At 41.1% G+C, this 19815-nt stretch overlaps 1 protein-coding gene across 1 annotated transcript in view; it reads right to left on the bottom strand.

Moving 5' to 3' along the window:
• The window catches only part of LOC124594287, a 321387-nt gene that overhangs the window by 85048 nt on the left and 216524 nt on the right, over positions 1-19815 (bottom strand). The window contains exon 3 of the mRNA XM_047132649.1: positions 2281-2358. Coding sequence (XP_046988605.1) covers positions 2281-2358 — 78 coding nt within the window. The remainder of the gene's footprint in view (positions 1-2280; positions 2359-19815) is intronic.

Genomic DNA, 19815 nt, shown 5'->3' with positions numbered 1-19815 from the left:
AAATATCTCGAAAACGACGCATCGTACAAAGAAAAAAAAACAATGCTCTTGGTGCAAGGTCGATATTAGTAAGAGGGATATCTGTCGGTGGTACTGCCCACACTGGACGACGGTTCAAACCAGCGTCTGGCCATCAGATTTAAGTTTCACATGATTTCCCTAAATCGCTTAAGGTGAATGCCGGGATGGTTCCTTTGAAAGGGCACAGCCTGTTTCATTCTCCTTCCTTCCATAACTCATGCTTGTCCTCCTTTCTGTAATGGCCTCATTGTCGACGGGATGTAAAACACTAATCTCCTCCTTTTTCCTTCAACTGGCCACGTCCTAACCATTCCTCCTGCATGGGCGGGGTCAACTTTGTATTTTCAAATAGGGAACCCCCCTCCCCCAATTTTATTGCATATTCGTACTCTATCCAAAAATACGTACAGTTTACTCAAACCATTGTTTTTCATTCGCGGTAAATGGCGCTGTAATTGACAAATATAAAGTGTGCCTGTTATTGCAATGAAGAACCGATCGATGTATTTGATTCTAAATGTCATTTACGATGTAAATGTTATATTGATGTTGCAACGTTACTTGAGTGTTGTAATTATGATTTTGCAGTACAAACAATATGGCTAGACACCGAATTTTCTGGCAAATAAGCTGCTTTTATAGTAACGTAGTTTTCTTGTTCCCTATAAAGTTGATTGTGGTGATCGCCAAACCATCGGAATGCTTGATTTTGGTGTTCGCGCCCACGGAACCCGTAATGACTGTGATTGATTTAAGTGTATGTTTGCATCCAACTGCCGTAACTATCGTGCTGACCGCTATGTGGCTTCTGGGCGAATACAAACAACAACCGTTGCAATCAGGTGAAATGTCCATGAAATAATAGCGACAGGCACACCTGCCACGGACATTCACCGAAATCAAGCGCCCCAGTGATGAGAGCATGGGGATCCGCAGAAATCAATCACCCCAATCGTGAGGCAATGGTACTTCCCAATATTAAGCATTCTGATGCGAACAGGAAACTATTACATCCACGTCTTTCTTCCTGTAAACGTAGTTTCTAACTAGACATTTAAACGGCTAACCAAACTGTACTGTACAATAAAATTTGCAACACCAAAGTAAATTTTGATCATAATATCAACAGTTCGAACACAAAGGTTTAAATTTACATCGTAAGTGTAATATAGAATCAAGTGTGTCAGTTCCTAATTGCAAAAACAGGCAAACTTGATATTTGTCGATTACAACGCCGCTACCGCGAATGAAAAACAATGATTTGAGTAAACCGTACGTATTTTCGGGGTGGAATCCGAATATGCAGTAAAAATGGGGGTCTCATTTGAAAATACAAAGTTGACTCCCCAAACAGAGGAGGGGTAGTGAGGCGGTGGCCAGTTGTAGTACAGACAGATGTCCCACTTATTAATACTAAATTTTCACCTTAATCTCTTTTTTTTTTTTTTTGTCGATGCGTCGCTTTCGAGATATTTACTTGTCTCAAATTAAAACAAGCACTCTGTACGTAGCCCAACATTGATGTGTTTTCCAATTCTGAAAGTATACCACCAACACTTGGATGGTACACATGGTACTCAAGACTAAAAAATGACAACATGTTGCATTATTTCTTGCGTCTGTTCTCTCTAAGGCTGGAAATCAGATAGTCAACTTATGAAAATGACTATAGTACTGTTGTTGCGAAATTGTGGTAAGAGTTCATTTGTAGACAGTCAGCCGAAGATGCATTCAAATTTATAGCGGACATTGATCCTGTTTTATAAGATGACACCAACTTATGCGGACAGAGCGGTGGGAATCATCAAACCGTACTCGTGATGCACTTTAGTAACTAAGGAAATGCACCATAGTTACGCCATTGAAGAATCACATATGGCTTTCGATGAAATCAACAAATAAGTAAGTCTGCCCGGGATCATGAAATAAACAACGAAAAGTTAAATGTATTTGCATTCCTGTGTAAGTATCTCGATGCAACTGAGGGTTCACCAAACCTGGCAACGTCATTTTCAATAACAATTATTCGTAGCTCTGAGAGGAGCTGCAAATTGAACAGATCATATCAGTAAGCATTTCCTCTTTTATACTCTTTTACATCACAAGGGATAATAGAAAATCGTAATTGGTGGCTCCCTATCATCATTGTTTGCAAGCTGAAATTTTTGCTGTAGGAGAACAGTTATTAAACTCTTAAAATAAAAGAATTAAATTTCTAGAAATTTTAATTATTTTAGTACAGTGAAAGTGTGTACTTACTCAGGATACCCCTATCGATGGATGGATCCTTCTTTACCAGCGTGTCGTTGGGCCACATCTCATGGTTTTTACACTTCCCTGAAATGGAAACAAAGGTTTCAGACAGGTTGAACTTCACTCAGTTTAGTTATAACGTTTTTTCTGGCTAGAAAACAAGACTGCATAGTAAGTTATTAGTGATGATATTATCTCAATTATAAGTTCATCAGCTTTAAATCTGCGTCGTATACCTGCGTGTGTCTTTCATGGCCGTGTACAACAGGAGAAAGAATATTTAAAATTATGGAAATAGATTAGTAATATGTTAACAACTTTACTGACCTCATTACCAAATTTGTAAATAGGACGCGGTTAATTAATAATCCATGTATTTTACCACATCGGTACATCGGTGGAAATACTTAATAAAAAAACTGGAGAAGTTATTAGTGAATCAAGATGAATTTTAAAAATTTTGGCAGATATTTGCTGATTTTTTTTTTTTTTTTTTGCTTATGTGCGCTTCACATAGACGTACTGCATCTTTCTTTACTTAAGCTAAGCACAGATGCATCGTTAACGACATGTTAGTGCTATTTGCGTTTTTCTTTGGTTTTATCCTGAATAGCATCACAATTCCATTTACAACTCGTGTTTTCTTGTACATTCAGCACCATAAGTGCACCCTGAAGATCCTATCATCCACTGACTGTAGTCGCTCGGAAATTTGGTAATTTGCTGTGATTTAAAGCACAGTGAAATCACCCTGCGCAGTTGATTTTCGTGGTAAATTTGACAGTGCATGCTGCAAAGGATCCTACGCAGGAACTGGAACAGAGGAAAACCATCGGCGGTAGATTTGACGACTGGATTATTCCGGGCTCCACGGTAATGGATGGACCTCTATCAACGAAAAGCGGGGATCCACATTGGAGGAACTAGTCAATACACAGCTATACCTGTCGATGTTTAAGTGCATGCGGTAGTGAACTAAAGTTTCCTGTAGTACGGTCAGGGACTAGCGAATATTTGAGGAGTGTAAGTTAGAATTTAGTCCCAATGTTCAGTTCTCTGCTGTTTTGCTATTCCTTGACGCAGCCATTGTGTATTCATACATGGTGATTTTGAGACACCATCAAGAATAGCTGTGATGCCAATTGGATACTCTCACGACCAGTCAGCTATCCTCACTTTCACTGCTGCGACATACCGTATGTAATGTCGTTGTAGTAGCAGTCGTTGAGGTGATGGTCTTCAGGTGGAAAACTGACTTCTTTGCTGCATGTCTCCATGTTAGCCTGCCGTGTGCAAATCTCTCATCTTTTGCCTGACTGCTATAACCTACATCCAGCTGAGCTTGCTTATCGTATCTGCAATTGTCACCGACCACATTTCGTTCCCTTATCAAACTGATGATTACTTGATGTCCCTGGATGAATCCCATCAACCGATCCTTTAGTCAAATTGTGGCTCAAGCCCATTCCTCCTCAGTTCGATTCAATACCTCTTCACTTACTTTTTTACCAATCTAGTCGTCAGCATCCCTCTGCAACATCACATTTCAAAAGCTTCTGTTATCTTCTTGCCTCTACTTCTTATGGTTTATATTTTACGTCCCTACAAGGCTGCACTCCAACTAAATGGTTTCAAGAAGACGTCCTAACACTTAAGTTTGTGTTAGACGCCTACACTTTTCTCTTTCCAAAAAACCTTTCCTGTATTTTATGTCCTCTCTACTTCCGCCATCGCCAATTATTTTGCTGCTCAAATAACCGATCTGCTACTTTTAGTGTGTCATTTCTCACTCTAATTTCACCGTTGTCGTCTGATTAAATCGACTATTTGCATAACCTTTGTCTTACTTTTGACGCTGTCCATATTGTAACTTCTTTTCGAGACGCTACCCATTCCGTTCAACTGAACTTCCAAGTCTTTTCTCGTCTCTGAGAGAATTACTATGTTATCGGGAAACCTGAAAGTCTTTAATTCTTCTCCCTGAACTTTCTTTTCTGGGTGTGACGTTTATTTCCTTTGCTGCTTGCTCAGCGAACTGACTGAATAAAATCAGGACTATTGACCTGTCTCACTCCCTCTCAACTACTGCTTCCATTTCTTGTTCTTCGCATCTTACAACTGCAGTCTGGCTTCTGTACGAGTTGTAGATGCCCTTTCGCTCTCCGTATATTTTCGCTGCTACCCCCGGGATTTCGAATAATTTTCCAGTCAAAATATTCATGAGCTATTTTTTTTTTTTACATCTAAAACTGCCATAAATGTATATTTGCGTTTATTCAACCCATCTTATAAGATTCGCCGTAAGGTCAGCATTGTTTTGTGTGGTGCAACATTTCTCTGGAATATAAATATATTTTCCCCAAGTCGGTTTCTGCCAGTAGTCCCATTTTTCTTTAGATAATTAGTGTTCGTATTTTGTAACAAAGGCCGATTAAACAAACGGCTCGGTAATACCCACACATGCCATTACCTGTCCTATTTAATATTGGGACATTAACAATCTACGTCATCTACGTGATTACCTCGCAGTTCACATTTAAGCGCCTTTTTTATCGTAGAGAACAATCAAAAGCAGTAAAATATCAGAAGCAGAACGTAAAGGTATGAAACACAAGGCAGCGGATACTGATCACTGTCCGTGCGGCGGCGTTGTTGGCTATTGACAACAAACAAGATGAAATCAGTCGTCTCCGCTGTTGATACGAACTGCAATTTCCAAACAGTTACAAACAGCGGAATCGAACGAAGCCTTCTGTTTGCTAGGGAGAACGTATATCTCTCATTTCCTTTGTTACTGAGAATGAGTTCAAATAAACCTTCACCTCTGTTCATTACAATTCTCACTCATTTATGACTGTTCCTCTGTCGAAGGGACGAAATTCTGACCTGCACCTGATCACTGCAGTACGGACCTAGTCGAGAGAAGCGGGATAACAACGGCCCAGTAAAACTCCTGCATAACTCTGCTACCTTAAAGATAATTATGGTCGCAGTGAATTAAATGTCACCTTGATAAATGCACTACAATGGATAGGAAAGCAAAACCAAAACCAAAACTATCGCCTTCATCAGCCAACTGATGTCAGCTGCTGCGTTAACGTCTTTTCTAGTCTCTTTCACCATTTACTATATTCATCTATAAGCATGTATGTAATTTTTTTCTAATGTCATCTTCCCACATACCATGAAGTCAATGAATCAGGGTTTCCTTTCTCTTTGAATACTGGAAAAAAATACCAATACATTCCCATCCGCTCCATTTTATCAACTTTAAACTCATAGTTCCACAACAGTTTTTTCCCCGACCCTTTCTCTGTCGAAATTCTCATCATGTCACTATCCACTGCCTTCAGATTTTTATACAGTTTCAAATGGAGGGCCGATAACAGTGTCCTAGGTCAAAACTATAAGGGGCAGTCAAATGAGAAGGAGAAAGATGGAAATAGTTGTTTATTATTTCAAAAGTAAAGGTCATAGCTGTAGATACATTTATTCCACTGTGGAACAAAGGTCATTGTCTACATGGAAAATATTTGTGGTTGCCTGCTGAACCATGATTGCACCGAAAATATGGAAATTGCATGGAGATAGATCGGACTGTATGGAGGATGTGTAAGGGGGCTTCCCTGCGAAACTTCTGCAGCGTACTCGCAGCAGTCTAGGAACCATGTTGGCGGGGATTTTGTTGGCAGGTTGTTTCGAGTACACTACAGATATTTCGCTGGGAAGCATTTCAGATCATCCATAAAACCTTGATATCTACCCATGGGATTTCCATGTTTTTGGAACCCTGAAGAAAAACATTCAAAGCTGTCGATTTGCTTTAGACGAAGAGGTGCACGTCAGAGTAAAATTGTGGTTCCACAGGCCTTGACTGTCTTATCTCAGAGTGGGACAAATGGATTAACAGTTACGGCGATTTCTTACTTTTTTCCATGTCCTTCGTTTTAATTGGAATGCCCCTGACACTAATACACCCTGTAAGCGTCGTGTTTCAGACACTTAGGGAACGTAGTTGATGTTGCACCACAGCTTCGCTGTGGGTGATGACCTATTCCTGCATCCATCAGCTGAGCGACGTCGGAAGGAGGGAGCGCCCATCTGCCTAATGACCAAGTGCTATGGAGCAACACCGCGTATTCAGTACGCAAGAACACACATTCAGTACTCTAATGATGCAGAAGGTGCCAGTCATACCTCTGCAAGCCGAATTTGCGACATCTCACAGCTCCAACAGGGCTTCTGAAGGAGCTGGCTACACTGGAAAACATAGTCAAATGAAGTCATCATCAACCAATGGCGACGCCTAGCCACTCCAGCCTGCTACTGGTTCCGGGGTGAAGTGCTGCCATAGGAGAAACACTAGCCAGTCGGCTCACATATATGCCATGCAAATCAAACTCTCGTTCTCAGGCAGAGCTCAATAACGTCCATCTGTGCGCATTATGCCCAGTGAGGCAGTCAACATCATTCGATAACTACAAGACGACCACTTGCAGTTCAAGATGAAGCAGTCACCATGTTTGACATATTTTACTGCCAACAGCTGTGAGCCTGTGCCTGAACTGAAGTCTGCATGCAGTGATCTTGGCACCTTGACACCACTGAGTCACCCGCTGGGCGGCCTGATAGCCATCACATTAATGAGCTGCGTCTACTGCTGGGTTGCTGCAAAAGTTCGTAGAGTTTTTCCGTACACTTAATAAAGACGTTATCACCAATAATATTTTATCTTTCACGATTTACAACTGTCTGCCACAGCTGGGGTAACTTTTCTATTCCGTGACTGTGGAAATGAAGCGGCTTAGAGGCGAAGAACTCATCGAGCCGTGTTCGGAGCAGATTTTGATCCAAAAAGGAAGTTCCTTGAAGGTTATTCGATATAGAGTGGGAAACGTGAAAATCAGAGGACGTAAATTCAGGTGAATAAGGTGCGTGTGGAATGACTTCAAAACTGATTTCCCGTATTGGGTTTTTGTCAGTCTAGCAGAATGCGGGCTGGGTTATGGTGGAGTAGCATCACTTCACGCAGTATTCCAGATCGTTGTTCTTGGATTGTATCTGCAAGACGTCTCAGTTGTTGATAATAAAATGTCAACAGTGATGGTTACACCTCGGGGAAGCAGTTCGTAGTACACCACACTGTCACTGTTCCTCTAGATGCATAACATTATCTTTTGTGGATGCGCGCAGGTCTTTGTACGGGGAATCGTTCCTTTGTTTGGGCTTTCCTCCTTTCTTTTCCTTATGTTAGCATAAAGACACCATTTGTCATCACCAGCAACGATACAGGATAGGAATAGTCGGTGTTGGTCACGAACCAGTTGATGACGAGCAACCAAAGATGCTCATGAGGACACCCGCTGATTTTTGTGGTTTTGGCTTAAAGAATGCGGTAACCGTACACCCGATTTTTGAACCTTTGTAGGTAAAAGTTGCACGATGGTGGAAAGATCGAAGTCTATCACATTTGCAGTTCACGAGTACAATGACACATATTATTGTGAATTAAGGCGTGTAAGCGAACTTCATCAAACCCCGAAGATCTTCCTGAACGTGGAGAATCACTAACGTCGCGAACCTCTTTAAAACGAGAAAACCATTGTCTTGCTGTGCTCTGTCCAGTGACATTATCCCCAATCTCAGCGCACATGTTTCTGGCTTCCTCCACTGCTGTCACCCCTCTATTGAGCTCGAACAAATGAATAGGTCGGAAACGTTCCGATTTCTCCAGTTGGCACTCCTTTTTTTAGCGTCCACAGCAGCGCTCACCATCACCAAACGACAAAATGACAATATGTAACCTCAAATAGCAATTGTGAACTACAAATAAAAAATTAAAATCGGTAAATAAACCAACAGGAGCCGGAATACCAAGCCGGCCGCTTTGGTCTAGAGGTTCTAGGCGCTCAGTCCAGAACCGCGCGACTGCTACGGTCGCAGGTTGAATCCTGCCTCGGGCATGGATGTGTGTGATGTCCTTAGGTTAGTTAGGTTTAAGTAGTTCTAAGTTCTAGGGGACTGATGACCACAGATGTTAAGTCCCATAGTGCTCAGAGCCATTTGAACCGGAATACCAACATGCAAAACAAAAACGCTACAAACATATGCACCAACCTAATACTTATATTAATATGTGAGGTACGTGTTAGATGTTTTGTCGCAATGATTACGGAGGATAACGATTTTGAATTTGTAGCGACTGCGTTTGATTTTCCACTTTTGATTTTTAAGTGTTTACTGCTAATATCAAGAGTTAATGTGTTGTTTCCTTATTCGATTCACTGTGCCTTTGCTTCGCATAGAGGCAGGGTCGGCGTGGTTAGGGAATGGTTCGGCATGATTACTTTAAGGGATGGGCGCACGGCCTCCCTGTCGCCGCCCAGTTGCCCGTGAGTTACGCGTCAGTTTTCCCACGTAAATCACGAACGATGAAAGATTTTTGCAAATGCTTCTTATAATAACCATAAGAATATATTTTTTGTTATAATCTGTATCACTTTAAACCGTCTGAGCACGTGCTGTTCGCGTAAAGCTTATTTAACGTGGTCTGTACGTGCAACTTTACACGGCTATGTCGTGGCAACAAATAAAGCTTTCAGAATACAATAGGATGACCAATAATTACATGTATTTGTCTGCACTGTAACAAAATTTGAACCGATTTGCGAAAGTCTGAAAGAACTGGCTCTCGTAAAAACACAAAAAAGCATTTTTTAACGTAATATGCGAATGAAGTTAGATTTTTGAAAGCGAGTTTTCAATTTTATCGTATGAATTCATTTTTTATTTATCTGATTCACTTTAAACCTTTTCCGCATATTCTATTCATATATGAATGAATTTTACGTGCTATGTTTTGCTTGACTTTAAACTATCGTATCTCGACAGTGGGTAAAGATAACCGAAAAAAAAAATTCGTTTTGACTTCATCCGTGCAAAGTTTGAACCGATTTGTACAAGTCTGAAGTATATAAGTGACCCGGTTCAAGAACCTACCAGAAAAACCTTTTCTTTCTAACTGTTAAAACTTATCTTGGACCAAGATCCAATACACCGGTGGACCAAATTTGAACCATCAGTCTCGCTCCTGTCCGGAGTTATTTAAGGGTGACTGTTTTAGCACGTAAAATCCGAACGTAGCACATACAAATGGTGCCATTAGCTGAGCATTAATTTCAGCTCAATCAAAATCTTTTGCAAAAAGAATTATCGATTCACACAATTTGCTTGTGTGCCAGCTTCAGTTCGTCCGTCAAACCTTGTTTCATATATTGCAACTTAGCTACAGTAAGACATAAATAAGTTCCAATGGCTATAAAAATGGTAACTGGTCCGGTTTAAACCAAAAGCCTTTTCCCCCTGTTCCCAGCTCAAATAGTAACCCCACCAAACCCGGCCTTTTCATCCCTATTTTTTAAAGCGCTTTCGCCCTATAACGATGTACTCGTATATATTTGCAACCCGATTTAATCGCAAATGAATTTATTGGTTTTGTCTTTGTGCAGCTGATAAAGTTGAAAGTCATATACGTTTTGTGATGATTCACAAGTATTCTATTATTTCAGTGCTTAAAAAAGGAGACTACACATGAAAATAAGATCTGTTCTGTAAAGTTATAAAAAAACTTTCAGGATAAAATAAACAATTCATAATATCAGGCTGTAGTTATCTCGATTCAGAAAATAGTGTGGTAAACATAATTTCTGACTAACCATGTTAGCAAGGCAGGTTCCTTCACAGCGATTCACTGCTGGTACAAATAAATTAGGAACAAAGAACGGAAGAATCACTGTGCTAAACAAAAATAATCAGACAGATAGGAGGCAAACAAACAGCTGAATGGCCGGAGAGATGCCAAACAGGATAGTCTGAGAGGCAAGAATTTGAAGTACAGAAGTAAACAAACACACACACACACACACACACACACACACACACACACACACACACACACACACAAATACCAAAACACTCACTGCGTGGAAAAATGAGGCTAAACTGCCTGCCTCTAAATTACGGATCGCTTTTGTGCTGCTGCATCTAAACTATCCCAGCAAAAGTTTTACATTTACCTTTTCTATTTTTACTTTGATGACGTGACGACACTAACGGAAACAGCACAACAGACACTCCTGGGGCGAAATGCGTACAGCCCGACGCTGCCGCACCGGCCGCTGAGGCCGAGCGGTTCTAGGAACTTCAGTCCGGAATCGCGCTGCTGCTACGGTCGCAGGTTCGAATCCTGCCTCGGGCATGGATGTGTGTGATGTCCTTAGGTTGGTTAGGTTTAAGTAGGTCTAAGTCTAGGGGACTGATGACCTCAGATGTTATATCCCATAGTGATTAGGAGTCGTATGAACCATGTGACTCTGCCACCATACCCCGTGAAACGCTCGCCTTTGTCAATTTTTATAAATACTAACTCATTATCAGCTTATTTCCCACGCGTGGTAAGCGCAGTGCTTTGGCTCTGGAAAGATATATCAAACATTATTTGAAAATAATGTTGGACGTTTGAGTCCCAACGAAGGAGATGGAGCAATATTCGATAGGAAATAGTTTCAAATTTATCCCCGGTGATCTAGACTTAGGTTGTTCATGATTTCCTAAACTGCTTTAACTGAATGGTGGGATGGTTCCTCTGCAAGAGCACTGCCGACTTTTTCCTCAATTCGAGCTTATACTCCTCTAAAATCCTCGTTGTCGATTGGTCATTAAATCCTAATCTTCCTGTCCTTGCGATTGCGTATTTGTGCCAGTTAACTATTAGACAGGAAGAAGAACTAAATCTCCTTATACGGTAAAATTGAACTATGATTTTCGTAAGTTGTAAAAATTTAAGAATGATGTGCAAATTATAACTTTCCGTTCCTACAAGGATCTGTTTATAACATTCCAATTAACTGTAACTTCAATTTTTTCGGGACTGAGAACGAGGCGATAGTTTTACAGCTTTCTTGCCTGCTCAGCGATTTTTTTTACCTATTACCATCTAAACAACCCCACCTTGCGGTTGTAAATGGTTCCATAAGTTGTTTTATAAGCACGGATTTTTTTCATGTAGTAATCCAAGTGTCTGTCATGTTTGATTGACAGTGCCCTTGACTTTCCAAAATATTGATGGAACATGCACACACACAGCTCCGTTCTTATAAACTGAGGGGACAGAAGTCATGGGGTATTTCCAAATACAATGTCGGACCTCCTTTTGTCAGGCGTAGTGCAGAAACTCGATGTAGCATGGACTCAAAAGTCGTTCGAAGTACGACTCAGTACGACTCAGTATTTACTGAGCCATGCTGCCTCTATAGCCGTCCACAATTGTGAAATTGTTGCCGGTGTAGGATTCTGAGCATGAACTGACCTCTCGTTTGTGTCCCACAATTATTCGATGGGATTCATGTCGGGCGATCTGGGTGGCCGGATCATTCGCTTGATTTGTACAGAATGTTCTGTCATGGCACATTCTCATCCATAAAAATTTCATCGTTGTTCGGGAACATGAAGTTCATGAATGCCTGCAAATGCTCTCCAAGTAGCCGGACATGACCATTTCCAGACAATGATCTGTGCAGTTGGATCAGGGAACCCAGTCCATTCTATGTAAACACAGCCCACTCCATGGTGGAGCCACCACCAACTTGCACAGTCCGTTGTTGACAAATTGCGTTCATGGCTTCGTGGGGTCTGCGCCACATTCGAACAATACCATAATCTCTTACCAACTGAGTCGGAACTCATCCGCCACGCCACGGTTTTCCAGTCATCAAGGGTCCAACCGATATGGCCACGAGCCCAAGACAGATGCTGCATGCAAAGGCACTTGCGGCGGTTGTCTGCTACTATAGCCCATTAATGGCAAATTTCGCCTAATTGCCCTAACGGATACGTTCATGGTACGTCCGACATTGATTTCTGCGGCTATTTAGCGCAGTGTTGCTTGTTTGGCTCTATGCAAACTCCGCTGCTCTCGATCATTAAGTACAGATCATCGGCCACTGCATTGTCCGTGGTGAGAGCTAATGCCTGAAATTTTGTATTCTTGGCACACTCTTGACTCTGTGTGTGCTGTCACAGCCAGACACCACACTTGCTAGGTGGTAGCCTGTAAATCGGCCGCGGTCCTTTAGTATATGTCGGACCCGCGTGTCGCCACTATCAGTGATTGCAGACCGAGCGCCGCCACACGGCAGGTCTAGAGAGACGTCCTAGCACTCGCCCAGTTGTACAGCCGACTTTGCTAGCGATGGTTCACTGACAAATTACGCTCTCATTTGCCGAGACGATAGTTAACATAGCCTTCAGCTACGTCATTTGTCACGACCTAGCAAGGCGCCATTACCAGTTACTATTGATGCTGTAAAACATGTACCGTCAAGAGCGATGTTCACCAATTATGGATTAAAGTTAAGTATTCCAGAAGCTACGTACCTTTTTTGCTAGTCTCTATTCCTTTAACTGTTCCATACCTCACGCCAGCCTGCGTGAGCTAAACGCGTGCCTTTCGGCTATCTCATAGTGGCTTGGCTGTCTTGCCAAGTCACAACACTGTGAATGTCGGAATATTGAATTCCCTAAAGATTCCCGAAATGGATTGTCCCATGTGTCTAGCTCCAAGTACTATTCTGTGTTCAAAGTCTGTTACTTCCCGTCGTGCGGCCATGATCACGTCGGAAACCTTTTCACATGAATCACCTGATAACAAGTGACATCTCCGCCATTGCCCTACTCTTTTATGCCTTGTGTATGCGATTCTGCCATCATCTTCTCATGTTCATATCGCTGTCCCATGACTTTTGTCACCCCTTTGTATATACAGACAGACTGATCAAATTGCATATCCTCTGTTTCACTATAGTCTGCTTCCTTGGAAATCTGCTCAGTACTGATTACAGTTGTTACAGCCAAACCTTATGTTTTTATCCTTGGCCGTACTCGAACAGTTAGAAATGTGTCGTTATCTTGTATTGTGGGTGTTGCAGCCTAGGAGAATGTGAAGCCCCACTATCCACCTCAAGTCCGTTACTCTGTTTACCAATTTATGTGCACTGTCATGTGGACATAGTATAATGAAGCTGAAGATGGGCTGGCCTGTGGACTTGGGCATCCAATCTGGACATCTCTCATATCATACGTAAGAAACATTAAAATTTTTATATAACGTGAAGATACTTCATGAGATAAATAAACTGAAATATAAAATCTTAAAATCTGAGAATTGTTTTCGACAAAAGTCAGTTGATATCGCACTGTCTTACTGGTAGTACATGCCATTAACTGCGTTACTTTAGTACACCTGCTGTTCCGGCTGCTAGCATTCGTGGGTATAGTAGGTACAGTGTGTGTGTACTACAGAGCAGCTACTGCGGAATTGATATTTACTATCTCAAGCAGAATACATGTTGGTAAGTAAGACAATGTCAGCGAGTTAGTAACCATACCACATGTGCACTGATAATTCGAACAACGTCACCAAAAGTTATGAAGCTGCCATTACGTGTAGCACCTCCTCTTTCAATGCCGGTGCTGCACCAGTATCTACAAACACCAGGTCACTCTCCTGTTCAGTGGTAAACTACCGTCTGCGAAGGTATAAGTAGAAGCAGTTATGTTTGTCGCAGCTACCTAATGTATGACGGGGTATAGATAATGGCAGACTATTTAGGTGATTGTTTAGTCAGTAACATGTTATGTAGGTAACTTGTACGATATTTTCTACTGACGTAGAACGATGCAATTTGAATGAAGAAAAATAACGGTAACTCTTTGTTCTAGTATTGTAATAGGACGTTATAACGCTTTATGAACTCTAACCAATTATCTAAAATAAATTTCATGAAATAATTGCAGTTCTTATGTTAATATTGGTTCAAATGGCTCTGAGCACTATGAGACTTAACTGCTGAGGTCATCAGTCCCCTAGAACTTAGAACTACTTAAACCTAATCAACCTAAAGACATCATACACATCCATGCCCGAGGCAGGATTCGAAACTGCGACCATAGAAGTCGCGCGGTTCCAGACTGTAGCGCCTAGAACCGCTCGGCCACTCCGGCCGGCTAATGTTAATATTCCTAACTTCTCAAGCAGTTTACTATTAGACGATCGTGCGTGACCACCACACATGATTCTCATAGCAAGGTATTATGCAATGAAAACTTCTATATGATAGTACTGAACAGAATTTGGAAGGTATGTTACTGTCTATGGGAAATGTATTCGCATTTGAAAATACAATTGTAGACTCGAATGACGACATTGAAAATTTGTGTCGGACTGGGATTCAAAACCGGATTTCCCACTTGTCGCGAACCTTCACCTTAACCATGCATGCTTCATGACCTGATCCAAACTTCCACAAGTCCACACACTTCCTGTAATTCCCGTACAGGGGAGACATATAATCGAAAGTCGCTTGGGTAGTATCGGCAGATAAATACGATATTGCAGTGCACGTGTGTGTGTGTAAGAAATAGCATGCAATTGCATCGTACTTTTTAAAAAGACAAGTACTGCTATACGGTATGGCACTGTGCTGATGTTTTGTCCCAAACACAATGATACGAAGTGTAACATGGGGTAAACAGAATTGTTTGAAATATCTAACCTTTTTTTCTCCGATTTAAATTTAGATCTGTATGTACATCCACATAATTTTCGAAGTTCTACCTTTGCTTATGAATCCTTGCTTTGATTTTATCATTAACGTCATACCATTTGATGCACTGAAATGTACACTTTGCGTTTCTTTATAAAATGAGCCGTCATTTCCAAAAAATGCCAGCAATGCTTTTAAACATGTAATTTACAATTTTGTATGATGTTTGCATATCTGTTGAGATCGTTTATAGAACCTGCGTATCTATAAAAGTTAGTTTTGACTAACGTGTATTAAATGGAAAGTACTTTAAAAACAGTGGATCTGGTATCGAACCCTGTGGAACTCTGTCCCTCTCAGTCAATTAGGAAAATATCCCTCATCTACAGTTGTCGAATTATGTGGAACAACTATTAAGCTCCTTTTTTTGGCTTAACCCGTTTCATTTCTATACCGTTAATTCGATAAATTTTCAGTATTTCTAAAAAAATGTTCTGATTATAAAATAGCTTCGGCAGGTTTGCTTTTGGAACTCTCTCTTGGATAATTTGCCTATTTTGACAATAAATGAAAACACTTAATTTGGACGGCTTCTGTTCAACGTAGAGATGCATATAGTTGTCGAAGCTGCATGACACTCTTATGTACCTCACTTTTCGTAACATGTAGAATTTTTATGTCTTGAAACATCTGAGATGTAGCAAAAAATTACGGAAGTTAACCGAATAGTAAAATAATCATGATGCAAACCCTGCGTCGGTATCTTGAACCGATTATAAAACATTACGCGGGAGATCCAGAATATTACAAGCTATGAAATGGGACGCACAGCAGAGCTGCAGCCTGTTCTACTCACAGCATCTTAAGCCCTCACTAGTCTGGTTCACATCTAACACCCGACAATCAGTTACGGGGCGAGGCACGTCCTCATCTCTACACGCAGAAGTTGGGACCATCGCATGCACGTTAAGCGTCACCACTGACACTGCAGTGTCATAATGAGGTCCCTTTAATGGTTTTTTGTTAGCTAGTAGGCGAAGCCTTCGCCCCTATACTGTTTCCACTAGTCTCAGGGCAACGGGGAGCTGAGCCTCGTGCCACTGCCCGCAGTTTATTTTCAAAAGACAGCCGTGTTTACGACCCTCCGCCTCTCGAAATTATTTTTGATCGTCAACGTCGTCTCTCCACCATCGAAAATATCTTTCGGGGACAGCTATAGCCGATAAACACGTGACATCAGAAACGCCGCCGTCATCTTGTAGACGTGACTTGCGAATAAATGGTCCACGCACTATCCATTTCGTCCTGTTAGCAACATAGTTACCCACAGCTGGCACCAATACCTAGCTAAACTGCAAAGGGATAGGCAATGGCCTCTTCAAGTAAGAAAGATTAGGATTTAACGTCCCGTAGATGATGAGGTCATTAGAGACGAAGAACAAGCTCGGATTGCGTAAAAAACTTGGCCGTGCCCTTTCAATGGCCATCCTAGCATAGGTCTTAAGCGAGTTAAGCAAATCGCGGAAAACTTAAATGTGGATGACCAAACAGGTTTTTTCTTGTACTCTTAAAAGTAGGATACGTCTCTCCTTAGTTAAATCAACGTTACTTAAGTTCTTTCCGTTTGTTCTATTTACATGCATATACTGTATCTACGAGCGAGGAAAGAATGTATTATTGACGAAAATGTCAATCAGAGTTAAAGCGAATTTTGTACAGCGCAAAATGTCTTTTCTGTTGCGCATACCAGTAAATTTTGAAAATAGAAATATGATCTTTATGTGCGTCTATGCATCCATACTTTAAAAACCTTAGAAACTTGAATTGGGTTGCAACACCATCGCCTTCATGTCCTCTCCATCTTCGCTCCCCCCCCCCCACCCCCTCCCCCATATCTCTCTCTCTCTCTCTCTCTCTCTCTCTCTCTCTCTCTCTCTCTCTCTCTCTCTCTCTCTCTCTAAACACTGGCCTCTATCTCTGTTCGTCTCGAATGATTCATAATGTCCATATTTAAACTCTGCAAGCCACAGTCTGCCGATAGCGAATGGTACTTCTCAGCAGTACTAGCGACTTTGTATCCTATACCATTCACCTAAACTTAAAGGGTTGGAAGAGACTGATTACCTCCCACGCTAGTAGTCCCTAAATCTCTTTCTTGACTTCCACGGTCCCTACGCGAAATTACTGCCGTCATCCTCGAATATCAGTTTTCTCAGTTTATCCTATGAGATTTCATCAAAACAACTTCACCTTTCCTCCAGAGCAACTACATATGTGCTATACCTATCTGTTACAATCCTGGCAACATGTCTCTCAATTTCATCAATGGATGTTGTCAGGTCTACTGGACAAAGAGCCCAAACAGTGGAACGGTACTCTAATGTAGTCCCACTACCGTCTTCTAAACGAATTCTTTTGAATAATTCTCCGATAAATGTTCGCATTTCATTCGCCTGTCACATAGTTGTCTCGCTTTATAATACCCTTAGTTATTCAAAGATTCACAGGCTCCACATATCTCGTAATCGGATACGATCTGGTTCTTTCTCTTTGTCAATGGCTTTCTGTTGCATTCATCCACTTTGAAACCAGATCAACCATTCACTGCAGCAAGTAGGAACACTGTCGAGGTTGTTCAGCATCTTCTTACTATTATGCAGTAACGAAACATTCCTGTAGACTACCGACATCAACAACGTGGCCCATTACCGAACACCTCTGGGAAAACTAGAAAGTCAGAATGTGTATATTCAGCTGCATCGAGATTGGGGAAAAAAAGACCAGACTATCATACTGATGGTTTTGTCCTGAACTATTTCCGATTCTTTTCCACGATCGTCGTAATGTTAGAGCCTGAAATACGTTTGAGAAACTTACAACAGACGGACGTTTGGGATACTGATCTTTAATTTTCTGAGAAGCTTTCTTTACCTTTATAAATTGTACTTACCCGCGCTCCTTTCTAGTTATGTGAGACTATTTTTTATGCAAGAAATTCTCGAGTGAAGTGAGGGATCAGAAATAATCTGATTTTACTGCGTATCCATTGCAAATTCTAACAGAAATTTAGGAAGAGTCTTCTATCATTTGTTTTGACTAATTTCAATTATTTTTTAACACTGAGGGTACGTACTACAATATTACTTGTATGTGGGTCATCACCGCGTTGAAACAGTACGATAGTAATGCCCTCATGCTTGATCATACAGGATGTTTCAGAAGTGATAGTTAATATTGAGGAATATGATAGGAATGATCATTCGAAAGAAAAAAGTCACGTAAATATGGGCTCTAAAACGCATATTTAAGGGCTATGAGCAACTCTTGATCTTCGATACTGTGAAACAAATCTCTTCTACTGCCATCTCTTTGCTTTCCATATTTTGGGAAGTGGTAGTATGCACCAAAACAAGAAAAAATTGTCCAGTAAGCACGTGCTCTAAAATGCATACCTTTAAAGTTATGATCATTTGTTCGTTAGAAGAGTTGTGTTTCAAAGTAGCGAAGATGGAACAAATGCTCATAGCTCTTAAGGTATGCATTTTAGAGCACATGTTTATTCGACATTTTTTCTTGTTCTGGTCCATACTACCACTCCCAAAATATGGAAAGCAAAGAGCTGGCAGAAGATGAGATTTGTTTCACAGTACCGAAGGCCAAGAATTGCTCATAGCTCTTAAGGTATGCGTTTTAGAACCTTTGTTTACTTGACTTTTTTGTTTCGAATGGTCATTAGTGCCATAACCCTGAATACTGACCATCACTTCTGAAACACCCTGTATTTTCAAATAAAGAATTCAATATTTCAGTTATGTATTCAGAGTAGGTGGAAAATTACGTTCCACCCCCATAGACATCTCATAGCTTAAAATTGTAACACCTTACTAGACTGATTTCCTGTGCAAGCGGCGAGTTACTGTGTTGCGAGACGTGGTCAATGTCTGGATAGTGACTGTGGTGATCGAAGTGGTTCCGTCGACGTCAAGGCTACGAAGGACCAACCACATTCTTAACTGGACAAGGCTGCATGGAGACTTTGGTTGTAACCTTGTTCACTGAACCGTTTAGATATTATTTCCATGATGATTAAAGGTATCCAAGTAAATCAGCTTTTTTAAAATAAAATTCACTTATGTCGGCTAATGGTAGCAAAAATAGATCCTACATAGACATACCAGAATAGTAAATGCAGACGAGTGACAGCAGAATTAAAGGTTCATCGCACAAAAGTTTCCTCCAAAATATAATCTTAATAGTACGAGAAAAGGATATAAAGCTGACAGTTCCTTAGCGGAACTGATGGTGCATGAAACTGGGAGTTCAGACGAAATCGAAAGATAAAATACAGGTGAGTATAATTATCGTCCATGATTGAAATATAAATGATTATTAGCTATAAATTTTGCACATTAAGTGGTACTGAACTGTGGAAATTAGCATCTGAACATTGTAGAGATCCCTGTTTATCAGTTAGTTCACAGATAGTGTGTACGCTGCAAATTTCTTTCGAGTCTTTAAGATGCTGTAACAAGCCAGTAATGTTGCGAACATAAATTTGTTGGTTGACAGGTATATGGCATACAGACCCGTAATGAATTATAAAGTCAGCGGCAGAACGGAGAGGGGGAGGGGGCGGGGAAGGGGGAGGGGGTGGGAGAGGGGGAGGGGTAGGGGTAGGGGTAGACTGCTAGCACTGGGCAGCTTTCCAGCGAGAAAGTTTCCCACTCACTGTGCCGAGGCCAGAGGCTCATCTGTCAGTTTCATTTTCTACTGCTGCCGTCAGCGTACGCCGGGCGAACATACAAGGGACAGTCAAATGAAAATCAGACAGATGGAAAAAGTGAACTCTTCATTATTTAAAACGGAGTGCCGATAATTGTTAATACACTTATCACACTGTGAGATAAATGGTCTGTACCTTCATGGAAAAAAGTTTGTG

Source organism: Schistocerca americana, chromosome 2, assembly GCF_021461395.2.
Source record: "Schistocerca americana isolate TAMUIC-IGC-003095 chromosome 2, iqSchAmer2.1, whole genome shotgun sequence".
NCBI classification, from domain to species: Eukaryota; Metazoa; Arthropoda; class Insecta; order Orthoptera; family Acrididae; genus Schistocerca; species Schistocerca americana.
The sequence above is the reverse complement of the archived record's forward strand: the minus strand, read 5'-3'. Positions and strand labels throughout refer to the sequence as shown.